Source organism: Mustelus asterias, chromosome 9 (assembly GCF_964213995.1).
Source record: "Mustelus asterias chromosome 9, sMusAst1.hap1.1, whole genome shotgun sequence".
NCBI lineage: Eukaryota > Metazoa > Chordata > Chondrichthyes > Carcharhiniformes > Triakidae > Mustelus > Mustelus asterias.
In genome coordinates, this window is record NC_135809.1 from 109,148,541 (window position 1) to 109,162,491 (window position 13,951).

The following is a 13,951-nucleotide window of genomic DNA, read 5'->3' on the forward strand; positions in this document are numbered from 1 at the left end:
AGGGTACCCCGATCCCAAAGTTAAACTTAAGGCCTCCCCACAAAGGACATTGACCCCCCCCCTCCTCCCACATAGAAATTGGGAGCCCCCACGGACATAGGGATTTTGCCCCATGGATATCGGGACCCCCCCCCCCCCCCCGCATGTACATTGGGACATCTCCCACAGAAATTGGGACATCCCGGCAGACAAGGGAAACACCCCCAAGCCCCACATGCACAACAGCTCCCCCCGCCCCCCCCACACCCCCATTCTCCATGGAAAAGGGGAAACCTCCCCAAACGCAGAAAGGGAACCTCTCCCCCCATGAAAATGGGTAACTCCTCCTGCATGTACCCCTTGCCAGTGCCTGCTGGATGTGCCCCCTTGGATGTGCCGGGGTGTCAGGGGCAGTGCCTAGGCAAGCCCCTCAACCCACGGGGCCCACAGGCACCTCTGTGCCCCCGGCAGTAGTGATTTGCGCTGACGTGACATCACACCGTGGGTGGGGGGAGTGGACGCTGTGGACGGACGTTACGGTATCAGGCCCATTACTTAGAATAAAATGTACTTAAATTTATGGAAATCAGGTTTCGACCCTCACTGGGCATGAATCTGATTACAGTCGGTGACTGGAGTGTGGGGGGGTGTCGGGAACATCTTAAACTGAGATCTCGCTGGTGCAAATCCCATTTTTGGCCGCTCATGAGGTTTAGCTGCCATTACAGGATATGTGATCGTGGCTAATGTGGCTGTTAAATCGCAGCCTTTGTTTGTGGAATTTGTTATTTGTGTAGACATGTCAGTTATTGAAGTTCGAAAAGATCACCTTATTCCTTGCTCTGCTATTCCATGTATTTCTCGCTTTATTCGAATCTCAATCTTTTGACTTCCCTCACCCAGCTCCTTAAAGGGTTAGTATCACCCTAACACAGATCCCTATTTCATATACAGCAAGTTTACATATCACGGCTTATCTGATAAAAAGGGAGTGTCAAAGACGCATGCAATTACACTGCGTGAACTCTGAACTTCGTACTGGAGTTGATCATTGAACACTGATTATGGTTAGAGTTTGACCGGCATTCTTGCTCCTCCTTACCTGATAAAAAAATTGAAATTTTAAAATTTTGTTGGAAGCCGGAGGGGCGACTGAAGAATTCTTAAACAGGGCAGAGCAGAAAGCTGCTCCACACATTGTAAGGCCATTTTCCATAGTGGGTCCTTCAACAAGGGTTAGACTCCTAAGCAACAAATCCAAAGGGCCTGATGCCTGTTATAGCAACCTCGACTAAAAAGTTAGTTTCAGACTAAATTTTCCACGGCAGTGTGCATTTCACATGGATATGTGGGTTGGAATTTTATTGTCCCGCCCGCCACGGGAATCGGTGCAGGCGAGAGGCAGACCATGGAAAAGTGCATTGACCTCAGGCGGGATTTTACGGTTTCGGGATGAGCAAGGCCGTAAAATCCTGCACATAATGTATACCAATTTCCCGACCACATTTTCAAGTAAATAATCAGATCTGATTGATCGAATGGGACTCATATGTCTTCTAATGATTATATGCAACTTGTGCAATTATTTATTGTCAAGTTTTCAAAGATTGGTTTATGTTTTATACTTTAACAGAACAAATACCTAAAGGAGCAATTATCGGAGGAATCTGTGGCATTGTTGTGTTTTGTGCAGCATGTTTAGGAGTTTATCGCTGGATCAAAAAATGTAAAGGTACGGTCCTTTTCATTTCCAAAAAGAATAACTACAAATCCTGCACATAAGTAGCACAGTGGTTAGCACTGCTGCTTCACAGCCCCAGGGACCTGGGTTCGATTCCCGGCTTGGGTCACTGTTTGTGTGGAGTTTTCACATTCTCCTCGTGTCTGCGTGGGTTTCCTCCGGGTGCTCGGGTTTCCTCCCACAGTCCAAAGATGTGCGGGTTAGGTTGATTGGCCATGTTAAAATTGCCCTTAGTGTCCTGAGATGCGTAGGTTAGAGGGATTAGTGGGTAAAATATGTAGGGATATGGGGGTAGGGCCTGGGTGGGATTGTGGTCGGTGCAGACTCGATGGGCCGAATGGCCTCTTTCTGTGCTGTAGGGTTTCTATAATTCTATGAAATGCTAAAGTGAGAAGTACCTGGATTTTGGATTTTTAAAGGCAATTTGCTTAAAGAAGTTGAATATCTGTTATTAATGTATTCAGCTGCAGAAAGGTACTGATTTCTTTGCAGTAATCGCAATTACTGAGTTGCTTTGTTTTTCTAACACTGGTTTCAGCTAACATAGGCCGGCCTCAGTATGAGAATTCTTGGTTCCCAGTTATTCCTTTCATCACAAATCATGGAGTCATTATGGCACAGAAGGAGGCCATTCAGCCTATCAAATCCAGGCTGTCTGTCTGTGGAACAACCCGTCAGTCTCCTTTGCCTGCTCTATCTCTGTGGCCCTGCAGGTTTATTCCCTTGTGCCCATTCAATTCCCTTTTCAAACCATTTATTACCTCCATTGCAGGTTATTACCACGCGCTGCGTAAAATAACTCTCCTTCATTTTCCCCTTCGACTCTTGGCCACAATCTTAAATGTGTCAGCCAGCTCTTGTAGCATCAGCCTTTATTAAATCTATGTGGGGAGGGGGGGGGGGGGGGGGGGACACAGGGGGTGGGGGGGGGGGGGGGGAGGGGGGGTTTGGGGGAGGGGCATTTTCAACCCACATCCACCGTCGGAGATAATGGCGACAAGGATGGAAAACCTGGAGAGAATCGGGAAACATGATTCGCTCCAGAGAAATTGCGTTTCCCAATTTTCCACACCCTTCGCCAGTGACGTCACGAGGTTCACACCTCTAAAGGACAAGAACCCCATTTTAATGGCTTTAAATAAGTTTTACTATAATTACCCAGCCCCCACCATGATCCCACCCTCACTGAATATTCAAACTTTGCCGACATGACATCACATCAGCGAGGTTTACAACAGCTTTTGAAAAATGAGATTCAGTCGAGTGGATCACTTCGGGGGACGCAAAGGTAAGTATAATCCTTGGGGGGAGAGGGACATGACCTGGCACTGCCCCTTGGCACTGCTCCCTGACACATGTCACAACTTTCCTCCAAGTTGACTCTTACTCTCTGATTCCATGGGTAGCCTTTAACGGTGATGGGATTTCCTGCCCCTCCACAGAATGGGTTGGTGGGGAACTCATCCCTGCTTTGTAGGGCAGCTCCTCGGCTATTCAATGCTCTGAGGAGATAGGTCTGTCTCTGAGAGCTCGTGGCCATCTGATGTAACTATGGAATCTTCTATCCTGCATTGCTACACATTGCTGCCGCCCCTCACTCCCTCCCCCCCAACTGCCACCCATGCAATCCTTTCTCCATTGATGCCATGAACTGGAAAGCACTCTTTCAGGGTGCTGTCAAACATCAGTCTCCAATGATAAGTACCAGCTTCAAAGTGGCACACACCCTGAAAACATCTGCACTTGCTGTCTCATCCTTCTCTTCTGATTTGTTGCACATCCAGTATCCTGAACTCTTACTGCCTATGAGGTGGCCACCTGTTGGAACATACGATCCAGGAAACTCCCTGATGCTGTGAAGTGACTTCAGATATTCTTCAGCAATTCCCCACTCCCCATAACACTCTTTCAAGCATGTGTTCACCTCCCTAAAGTGTTCCTCCCAGTAACGATTTGTATGTGGGAAATAATCCAGAGATTATAATCTTTGAGCTGCTGTCCTTCAATTAGCTCCTGGATCCTGATAGTTTCCAAATAGGATCCCGTTCCTACTCTTCACCATGTTGTTCATCCGGACATGGACAGCAATGACGGGATCCATCTGTTCATTTCCAAAATCAGTTCATGCCAGTTTGAAATGTTCCTCATCCTAACGCAGGTTAGAAAACAAACCATGTGAGACTCCTGATCTTGTTTACAAAGAACGCTATCTTTCCCCTTAATTGTTGAATCTCCTACAAATACCACACTAATCTTCTTCTCATCCCCCTACTTTTGACAGCCTGCTGCTCCAATGCTGCCATTATTCATATTCTGGCTATCTGTTTGAATATCCACACTGGTAGCAGGTATATTGTGTCTGTTAGATAGGATCAATTTCCAGGTTTCTATCTAACCTGTGTCCCCTTCATCTGCACACAACTGGTCACGGCAACCTTATTCTGAACTTGTACTTCTTTAAAAGATGTCACCAAAGTCTAGATAAAAGTGGCCAGGAACTGTTTCCACCCTTATGTGTCAGAGTGCCTCCACTTCACAATCCAGCTCAATGATTCCGAGCCAGGACAATTTGAAATACCGACATCCACTGCAGAAATATTCATTTGGGGCTATCTCACAGTCCAGAACCACTCACCTACTGCAGTCCAGACAGAAATCCTGCTCTGCTATAACTTAGTATAAATGTTATAATCATCAGGGTGGGTTCAGCCTAATTTTACCTGAACAATGGAAGAGTTGAGACAAATGTTTCATTCGAGTGGTATCATAAATTCCTAATTAAACAAAAATCTGGAATGGCATTGTTAAAAAATTCTCACATTCAGGATCAGCTTAGATAGTTTGTGTGCCTGTTAATATATTTTGATTACATTGTTCTTTCAGAACCAAGCAATCCAGAAGAAAGTGAAGATGAAGGTAGCAGAGCTTTTCTTCTAAGAGGTAAATACTTATGCTGAGTACACAGTTTCTGTTCTCAGCAGTTTAACCTGAATTTAGGCATATATTTAACAACAATTAGGAGTCAGATAATATCAGGATGAATTTCAGTGGGAGAGGGCATCCCCAACTTTTCATTATCTGGGCCTTTTCAAAAGTCGGTTCAACATCACTGAAGAGATTCTTGGGCAGTGATTGAAATGTAGACGTTATGGAGATTATCGCAGAAATATGCACAACAACATCCTAAAAACAACAAATAACCAATGAATAGGGCACTCAGCAGAACACATACCTCCGTCACGCTGTGTTAACTCATCATTATTACAATCACGTAGCTCTACATCGAGGTATTTCCCTGTGTGGTTGATGGTCTGCAACCATAAAGCAGAAATATAAATCTTTTTATTCATAGCTTCCACCTCACCGAGGAGACTTCACGCCAACCCACATCCAACAACCTGTTCTGAAAACACTGCTCACATTTTGACAGCTGTGACAAATTTGACCACAGCAGCTGAATGAATTCACAATATTAAAAAGGGCAATTTGCCCCATCTACGAATGATAATGGCTCTATTAAAAAAAACAGGATCGAGATCCAGATCCATATTTTCACTAAAACCTAATCATCTCCTTCTTGGGCCGTCTCCTATCTGTGCACCAAGTTTCGCTGAAATCAGGCCATTAGTTTTTGAGATGCGGTTGGGGCGATTTTGAGCCTGCACTCTGTCTGCGGGAATGGTGATGCGCGTTCAAAATCCGGAGAGTGCAATTTGTGCTGTCCAGTTTCCGAGTGCCGATCGTTCCAGCCTCTTGCCAGTGAAGTGGCATGAAACACGTGGTGGGATGGCAGAAAGCTCGTTTTAATACATTAGCATGTCATTAATGAGCACTTTCTCTGGATCTTCCGCCCTCACCAGATATGCTGGCTCCATTTACAACAGGTTCACCCTGACATGAATCTGTCATGAGGTTCTCCCTGGGCGTAAAGGTGAGCATAGCCAGAGGACAGAGACATGGCAGAGAAGTGGTCTGGCCCTTTAGCACAGGTTGGCATTGCCAGGTTGACACCATGCACACACCAACCTGGCAATGCCTATCATTGTCATGGGTTGGCCCCATTCGGAACCACGTGAGGATTCATTCAGATTAGGTTGTGGGCCAGGAGAGGATTGAGGAGCAGGGGGTGCTAGTGGTGGCTGTGGGCTGGATGGGTTCTGGCTCCAACGTCCCCTTACTCTCTTTTGGCAGAGTGCCATCTGTAGAGAAAATCGAACGGTTTCCCTGGAGAGAAACACGCCAGTTTTCCCACCAGAAACAACACTTTGCCATTTTTGGTAAGATTCTTCCCATTGTTTCCAAACATACAAACAGACTAACAAATGAGCAATAACATTACCTCCAAACACCTTCACTGTGATAGGTTATTCTGTTTTTTTTGTGTGGCATTGGTTGAGAGCGAAGAGCTGTTTATTATGAGCAGAGGGCAACGTGTCCCTCTTGTAAAAGTGTCAAGGGATATTTTACATTTAGCTGAGCAATCAGATAATCCTTAAATTAACAAATATTTTAGAAATTGCCACCTTTAACTGTGTAGCAACCCATTAGTCGAGCACAGAAGTATCATCTTGGATTCTGTTCTTAAGCCATAGAGTGGAGCTCGAACCCACAACATTATGAATTAAAGCCAAGATTGCTGCTAATTGAACTAACTGAATGGTGGAGGGCTGTGTGGACAGGCCTTGGTGACAGGATTCTGTCAAATATTAACAATGGTTAATACATTCCATTTGCCATTGGGCTTCTGAATAGAAAATTATCAAATGTTCTTACTATATAACACAAAATATTACCTCAATGACCTCAATTTAGCAGAGATTTGTCTGTATCTACATTGTAAATATCATGATTCTCATAAGGTTCTGATGTGAACTGGCAGTTCACTAATCCTGCTTTAGTTACAAAGCTGCCACAAAGTGAGTAACATCAAATCACTCACTTGAAGAGGCTCTAACTATGGGAGCGTGGTCCCTTTAAGGGGACAGGTATTTGTGGGTCACGGGACCCTACTGGGGCCTATCTGGGGAAGCGCTTGAACTGTCACCCATTGGGTGTTAGGGTGTGGGTCCTGTTAAGAGGGAACCTTTAGCGTGAGCCCGGCAGTCGGTGAAATTAGACCTGTACCTGCATTGAGCTTATTGCATGTAGTTTTACCTTTCCTTCAATAAACCATTGTTGTGATTCAAAGCTTCCTTGTCATGATACCTCATGCTACAACACAAACAGTGGCCCATTAGCTTGTTAATATCCCAGTGCAAACAAGAAAACTCAGTTTGAGCAAAATTTGTACGTCACTTGGAGAAAGTGAGACGCCTGCTGCTGAAAACCAATTAATCCGCCCATCGAATTTTTAAATAAACATTCCTGTCGGTTCAGTTTCTAGTTTGTGTCTAAATAAAAATACGCAGGAGAGAGACGCAACATAAGAGTTCATATGACAATAATGCCTTTTGTTTTGTAGTTCCGCCTACAATTAGTGATATCAAGAAACCACGTGAAATTAGTGATGGTGAGGAAACCATTCTGAGTTGGGACATTACTGTGTTCAGACCAGAGGTGATGAACATTGTTACATCTGTGAAAAGGAAAGGGCAGCAGGAAGCAAAGAAGCTATTTCACTGGAAAATTTCAGCAGAGCTGTTATCAGGACCAAAGAGAGTAACTCGTCCCCTCAAAAATGTACTGCACTTAAGCAAGAAAGACGATTCCTTCAGTGCTGACACGCCAGAATTTCAACGCAAATCTGATAGATCTTTCTGCATTCCCTGCTCCATTACGCTGCGTCCTGATGTATCCAAGGATGATGGTGCTGAATTAATCATTGAAGTTAAACAGGACGCCAGTGAGGAAACTTGGACGAAAAGCACAATATTGAAGGTCACAGCAGGTAATTTCTGTATGTTGTACATCACAAAAGCTCATATAAAGAATATAAAGAGAGCTTGAAATGCTATTTCCCTTCAATATTATGATGAAATTGAGCAAATCCTACATAGATATGATTTATCAAACGACAGTGTAATAATTTGGTCAGAATTTATTTACTGGTTCATATCAGCACTGTCGAAGAGGACTTGAGAACAGGAGCTGTACAGGGCCTTGGTGAGACTGCAGCTGGAGTATTGTTTGCAGTTTGGTATTTTATCTAAGAAAGGATACACTTGCCTTTGAGGGAGTTCGGTGAAGGTTCACCAGACTGATTCCTGGGATTGCAGGATTGAGAGAGATTGGGCCGACTGGACCCTTACACACTGGAATTTAGAAGAATGAGAGAGAAACTAATTGAAACGTATAAAATCCTGACAAGTTTGGGCAGACTGGATGCAGAGATGTTGTTTCTTCTGGCTGGGTCACAATCTCAGGAAAAAGGGTAGGCCATTTAGGACTGAGACATGTGAATTCTCGACCACAGAAGGTTGTGGAGGCCAAGTCGCTGAATGTATTTAAAAAGGAAATGGATAGATTTCCAGATTCTAAAGGAGTCAAGGGGATACAGGAAGAAAGTGAAAATATGTCATTGAGATAGAGGATCAGCCATGATCATGTTGAATGGTGGAGCAGGCTAAAAGGGCCAAATGGCCTACACCTGCTCCTATTGTCTATGTTTCTATATTTCTGAATCACTGAGTTAAAACCTCTTTTGCAACATTACCGCTGGAATTCTCCAGCCGTTCACAGCCCGCCACCTCTGCAAGCATGGACAGAGAATTTGGAGCTCAGCCAAGTCTCTGTTCACTGCAGCGGAACCAGAGAATCCTGCTGGCATGAAGGGCTGGAAAATCCCAGCCCCCGTCAATACTCCTTGGGGGATTTTGTTAGTTCTCAAATATGTCCACTGCAACATGTGTGGCACAGTAATTATTACAGAAGGCACTATCAGTTAAACGAAGTAATGGCTACATGTAGTAATTAACATCTGCCAAAAGCACAAAAAAAGTTAATAGATACAAATTTCTACATGTAATCCTTGGCTTCTACTGGTGTTCTCTGTTTGTAATTTACATTTGTTGTGCTGCCTCTGACCTGATCATCGATAACCAGGTCGTTATCAATGACATACATAGCAACAATCCTGAATCCTGCAGTCACCCCTGGAATCCTTAACAAAGTAAGAGGTTTAACAACACCAGGTTAAAGTTCAACAGGTTTATTTGGTAGCAAAAGCCACACAAGCTTTCGGAGCTCCAAGCTCCTTCTTCAGGTGAGTGGGAATTCTGTTCACAAACAGGGCATATAAAGACACAGACTCAATTTACATCAATAATGGTTGGAATGCAAATACTTACAGCTAATCAAGTCTGTAAGGCCCGAGGCATGGTATATTGGGGAAACTATGCAGACGCTGCGACAACGGATGAATGAACACCGCTCGACAATCACCAGGCAAGACTGTTCTCTTCCTGTTGGGGAGCACTTCAGCGGTCACGGGCATTCGGCCTCTGATATTCTGGTAAGCGTTCTTCAAGGCGGCCTTCGCGACACACGACGGCGCAGAGTCGCTGAGTAGAAACTGATAGCCAAGTTCCGCACACACGAGGACGGCCTCAACCGGGATATTGGGTTCATGTCACACTATTTGTAACCCCCACAGTTTGCCTGGACCTGCCGAGTTTCACTGGCTGTCTTGTCTGGAGACAATACACATCTTTTTAGCCTGTCTTGATGCTCTCTCCACTCACGTTGTTTGTTTCTTAAAGACTTGATTAGCTGTACGTATTCGCATTCCAACCATTATTCATGTAAATTGAGTCTGTGTCTTTATATGCGCTGTTTGTGAACAGAATTCCCACTCACTTGAAGAAGGGGCTTGGAGCTCCGAAAGCTTGTGTGGCTTTTGCTACCACATAAACCTGTTGGACTTTAACCTGGTGTTGTTAAACTTCTTACTATGTTTACCCCAGTCCAACGCCGGCATCTCCACATCATCCTTAATAAACACAGACCCAAACTGAGATGGGCAATCTTATTCCATGCGTACATATATGTAATAACTAAATATATGAACCAAGGACCACGAGTAGGCCATTCTGCCCCTCAAGCCTGCTCCACCATTTAGTGAGATCTGTCTGATCTGATAGCAACCTCAAATCTTCATTCTGCCCACCTACCCCGATGACCTATCACCACCTTGCTTACCAAGAATCTATCCACCTCTGCCTTAAATATATTCTCTTCATCTCTATTAGGCAGTCCCTGTAGAGTTGAGGATGACTTGCTTGCACACTAAAAATTCATTCTCAGGTGACTATGGAGTTCTATGGTCTTAGTAACAGGTGGGACATATGGTGGTTGGAGGATCTGGTGGTTGAGGTGCATGGATTGCCAGACACTCCTTTCACTATCAACACTTGGCTTTAGCTTGCTCTCAGCAATGGAACTTAAGGTGTTCCTTCCTTAATGCTTTTCCTCCACGTTGGGGGTTCTTGGGTCACGGATTCCCAGGTGTCAATGGAGATGTTGCAGTTTTTCAAAGAGCAGATCTTCAAAATATATTCAAAGAATATGCTTCCACCACCTTTTCAGAAAGAGATTCAAAGACCCACGACCCTCTGAGAGAAAATATTTCATCTCATCTCCATTTTAAATGGGCAACCCCTTCTTTAAAACAGTGACCCGAGCTCTAGATTCTCCCACAAAAGGAAACATCCTCTCCATATCCACCCTGTCAAAGCCCCTCCGGATTTTATATGTTTCATGACATGTATGAATCATAAATGAAACTAGTGGATTCAACATAGCATTAATCTGAATGGAGGTTTCATCACCATCAGGATGTTCTACAATGTGTCTATAGGTCAGGCATTGTGAAGTCGTGACATCCTTTCTCCATTTGTATCATTCTCTGTTCCCTTTGCTGTCTGTAGAAATTATTCCTGATTGTCATGGGCATTCTTGTAATTTGACAAAGAAAACCTGAGATCAATGCAGTCAAGCTAACTATCAGTCAAGGATTCCAATGCTTTGAGTACTTCCTCTCTTTTTATGATTATTCCATCCAATATCTCAGAGTGTTCTTCCTGGACTACTAAACCTCCATCACCCCTTTCCTTTGCAAATATGGAGACAAAATATTCATTTAAAACCCTTCCCATAGCCTCTGCATCTACACACAAGTTCCCTTCTTCATCCCTGATAAGTCCCCACCTTTTCCTTAAGTAACCTTTTACCATTAATATATTTGTAAACCATCTTTGGGTTTTCTTTAACTTTACTTGCTAATCTTTTTTCATGCCCTCTCTTTGATTTCATTATTTCTTTTTAACTTTGTCCCTGCGTCTCCGATATTCATCTAGCCTATCTGCAGTGCTTATTTCTTTGTGCCTGTCGTATAGTTTCTTTTTCTGTTTGATCATACTCTGTATTCTTCCAGACAACCAGGGGGGCCTAGATTTGGCAGGACTACACTTATTTTTGGAGGGGACAAGTCTAGTTTGCACATTTAGGATCCCGCCTTTTAGTGCTTCCCACTGGTTTGCCACTGATTTATCCCCTAGCAATGTTGTTCAGCCAACCTCAGCCAAGTCATGGGACCTTGTCAAACGCCTTCGTAAAATTCATGTACACAACATCGCTATGAAGTAGCAGTGCTGACCGCTGTGCCACCGTGCCTGTTAATGTGTTTTGATTGTATTGTTGTTTCAGGGCCAGGCAATACAGGGAAAAGTGAAGATGAAAGTAGCAGAGCTCCTCTTGGAAAAGGTAATTACTTATGCTGAGTACACAGTTTCTGTTCTGAGCAGTCAATTCTGAATTCAGGGCTATATTTAACAGCAATTATGGGGGAGGAGGCAATTTTCAGCTTGTGTTTGCTGTCAGAGTGAATGGCGATGAAGATGGAAAACCTGGAGAGATTTGGGAATCACGATTCTCCCCGGAAATATCACATTTCCCCATTTTCCACTCCCCTCGCCGGCGACATCACAAGGTCCACACCTACAAAGGTCAAGAACCTCATTTTAATGGATTTAAATACATTTTTCTCTCATTACCCAGCCACTGCACATGACTCCACCCTCACTGAATATTCAAAGCTTGCTCGCATACCAGAGTAGTGAATCTTCCTCCGAGGACATTGGTCCCAATCCTGTTGAGAGCGATGGCCAATGTCCCACACTATCTGGAACTTGTGGTGATGGTGACAGAATGCCTGTCTGCCTCTGTAACAATGGAATCTCCGAAACTGCATTGCTACATTCCTGTACCGCCCCACTTCCCCAGCCCCCCTCCCCCCCTTCCCCCCATTACCACCACCATTCAACCCTTTGTCCATTGAGGATGAGCTGGAATGCAATCTTTCAGGGTGTTGCCACCCACCGTCTCTAATGATGAGTAACAGCTTCACAGTGACACAGACACTTCTGTCTCTTCCTACTCTTCTGGGTTGTTGTACATCTTCTATCCTGATGCTGCCATTATTCCGATTCTGTCTATCTGTCTGAATATCCACACTGGTAGCTGGTATATTGTGCTTGTTAGGTAGGATCAATTTCCACTGTCGCTCTCTAACCTGTGGTCCCCTTAATCTCCATACAATTGGTCACAACAACCTTATTCTGAACTTGTACTTCATTATAAACTGTCGCCAAAGTCGAGATAAAAGTGGCCAGGTATTGTTTCCACCCTTATGTGTCAGAGCGCCTCCACTTCACAATCCAGCTCAATGATTCTGAGCCAGAGAAATTTGAGATGCAGACATCCACAGGAGATACATTCATTGGGGCTATCTCACAGTCCAAAACCACTCACCTACTGCATTCCAGACAGAAATCCTTATCTGCTATAACTTATGTATAAATTTTATAATCATCCGAGGTTTGGTTATATTTCATTCTATTTGAATGATGGAAGATTTGAGACAATGTTTTTCATTCGCGTTGTATCAAAAATTCCAAATACAAGGTGTTGAAATGAGAATCTAGAATGGCGTACTTACAAAATTCTCACATTTGGGATCCTCTTAAGTTGTTAAAATTGATTTATTAGTCACAAGTAGGTTTACATTAACACCGCAATGAAGTTACTGTGAAATTCCCGGAGTCGCCACACTCCGGTGCCTGTCCAGGTCGATGCCTCTAAACCAACACATCTTTCAGAAGGGTGGGAGAAAACCGGAGCGCCCGGAGCAAACCTGGAGAAAACCCACGCAGACAACGTGCAAATATCACACAGAGAGTGACCCAAGCCAGGAATTGAACCCGGGTCCCTGGCGCTGTGAAGTAGCAGTGCTGACCACTGTGCCACCGTGCCTGTTAATGTATTTTGATTGTATTGTTGTTTCAGGGCCAGGCAAACCAGGGAAAAGTGAAGATGAAAGTAGCAGAGCTCCTCTTGTAAGAGGTAAATACTTATGCTGAGTGCACAGTTTCTGTTCTGAGCAGTCAATTCTGAACTCAGGCATATATTTAACAGCAATTATTGGGGGGGAGGCAATTTTCAGCTTGTGTTTGCTGTCAGAGTGAATGGCGATGAAGATGGAAAACCTGGAGAGAATCGGGAACCCCGATTCTCCCCGGAAATATCATATTTCCCCATTTTCCACATCCCTCGCCGGTGACATCACAAGTTTCACACCTACAAAGGTCGAGAACCTCATTTTAATGGATTTAAATACATTTTTCTCGAATTACACAGCCACTCGACATGACCCCACCATCACTGAATATTCAAACCTTGCTGACATACCAAAGTAGTGAATCTTCCCCGAGGATATTGGTCCAAGTCCAGTTGAGAGCTATGGCCAATGTCCCACACTATCTGGAACTTCTGATGATGGTGATAGAGAGCCTGTCTGCCTCTGTAACTATGTAATCTCCCCTCCCCACTACCACCACCATTCAATCCTTTGTTGATTGAGGCCATGAGCTGGAATGCACCCTTTCGGGGTGTTGTCACCCATCATCTCCAATGATGAGCAACAGCTTCACAGCGGCACACACACTTCTGTCTCTTCCTACTCTTCTGGGTTGTTGTACATCTTCTATCCTGAACTCTTACTGCCTCTGAGGTGGTCACCTCTTGGAACGTATGATCCAGGAAACTCCTTGGTGCAGTGAAGTGACTTCAGATGTCCTTCAACAATTCCCCTCTCCCATAACCATGGGTTCACCTCCCTAATGTGTTCATCCCAATGATGATTTGTGGGTGGGAAATAATTCAGAGGTTATAATCTTTGAGGTGCTGTCCTTCAATTAGCTCCTGGATCCTGATAGTTTCCAAATAGGATCTCGTTCC

The 13,951-nt window shown here is 44.3% G+C and overlaps 1 protein-coding gene across 1 annotated transcript in view; it reads left to right on the plus strand.

The window, feature by feature from the left end:
* Positions 1 to 13,951, plus strand: part of LOC144499029 (uncharacterized) — a 55,202-nt gene that overhangs the window by 4,059 nt on the left and 37,192 nt on the right. The window contains exons 4-8 of the mRNA XM_078221083.1: positions 1,613 to 1,711; positions 4,604 to 4,660; positions 7,182 to 7,607; positions 11,363 to 11,419; positions 13,001 to 13,057. Coding sequence (XP_078077209.1) covers positions 1,613 to 1,711; positions 4,604 to 4,660; positions 7,182 to 7,607; positions 11,363 to 11,419; positions 13,001 to 13,057 — 696 coding nt within the window. The remainder of the gene's footprint in view (positions 1 to 1,612; positions 1,712 to 4,603; positions 4,661 to 7,181; positions 7,608 to 11,362; positions 11,420 to 13,000; positions 13,058 to 13,951) is intronic.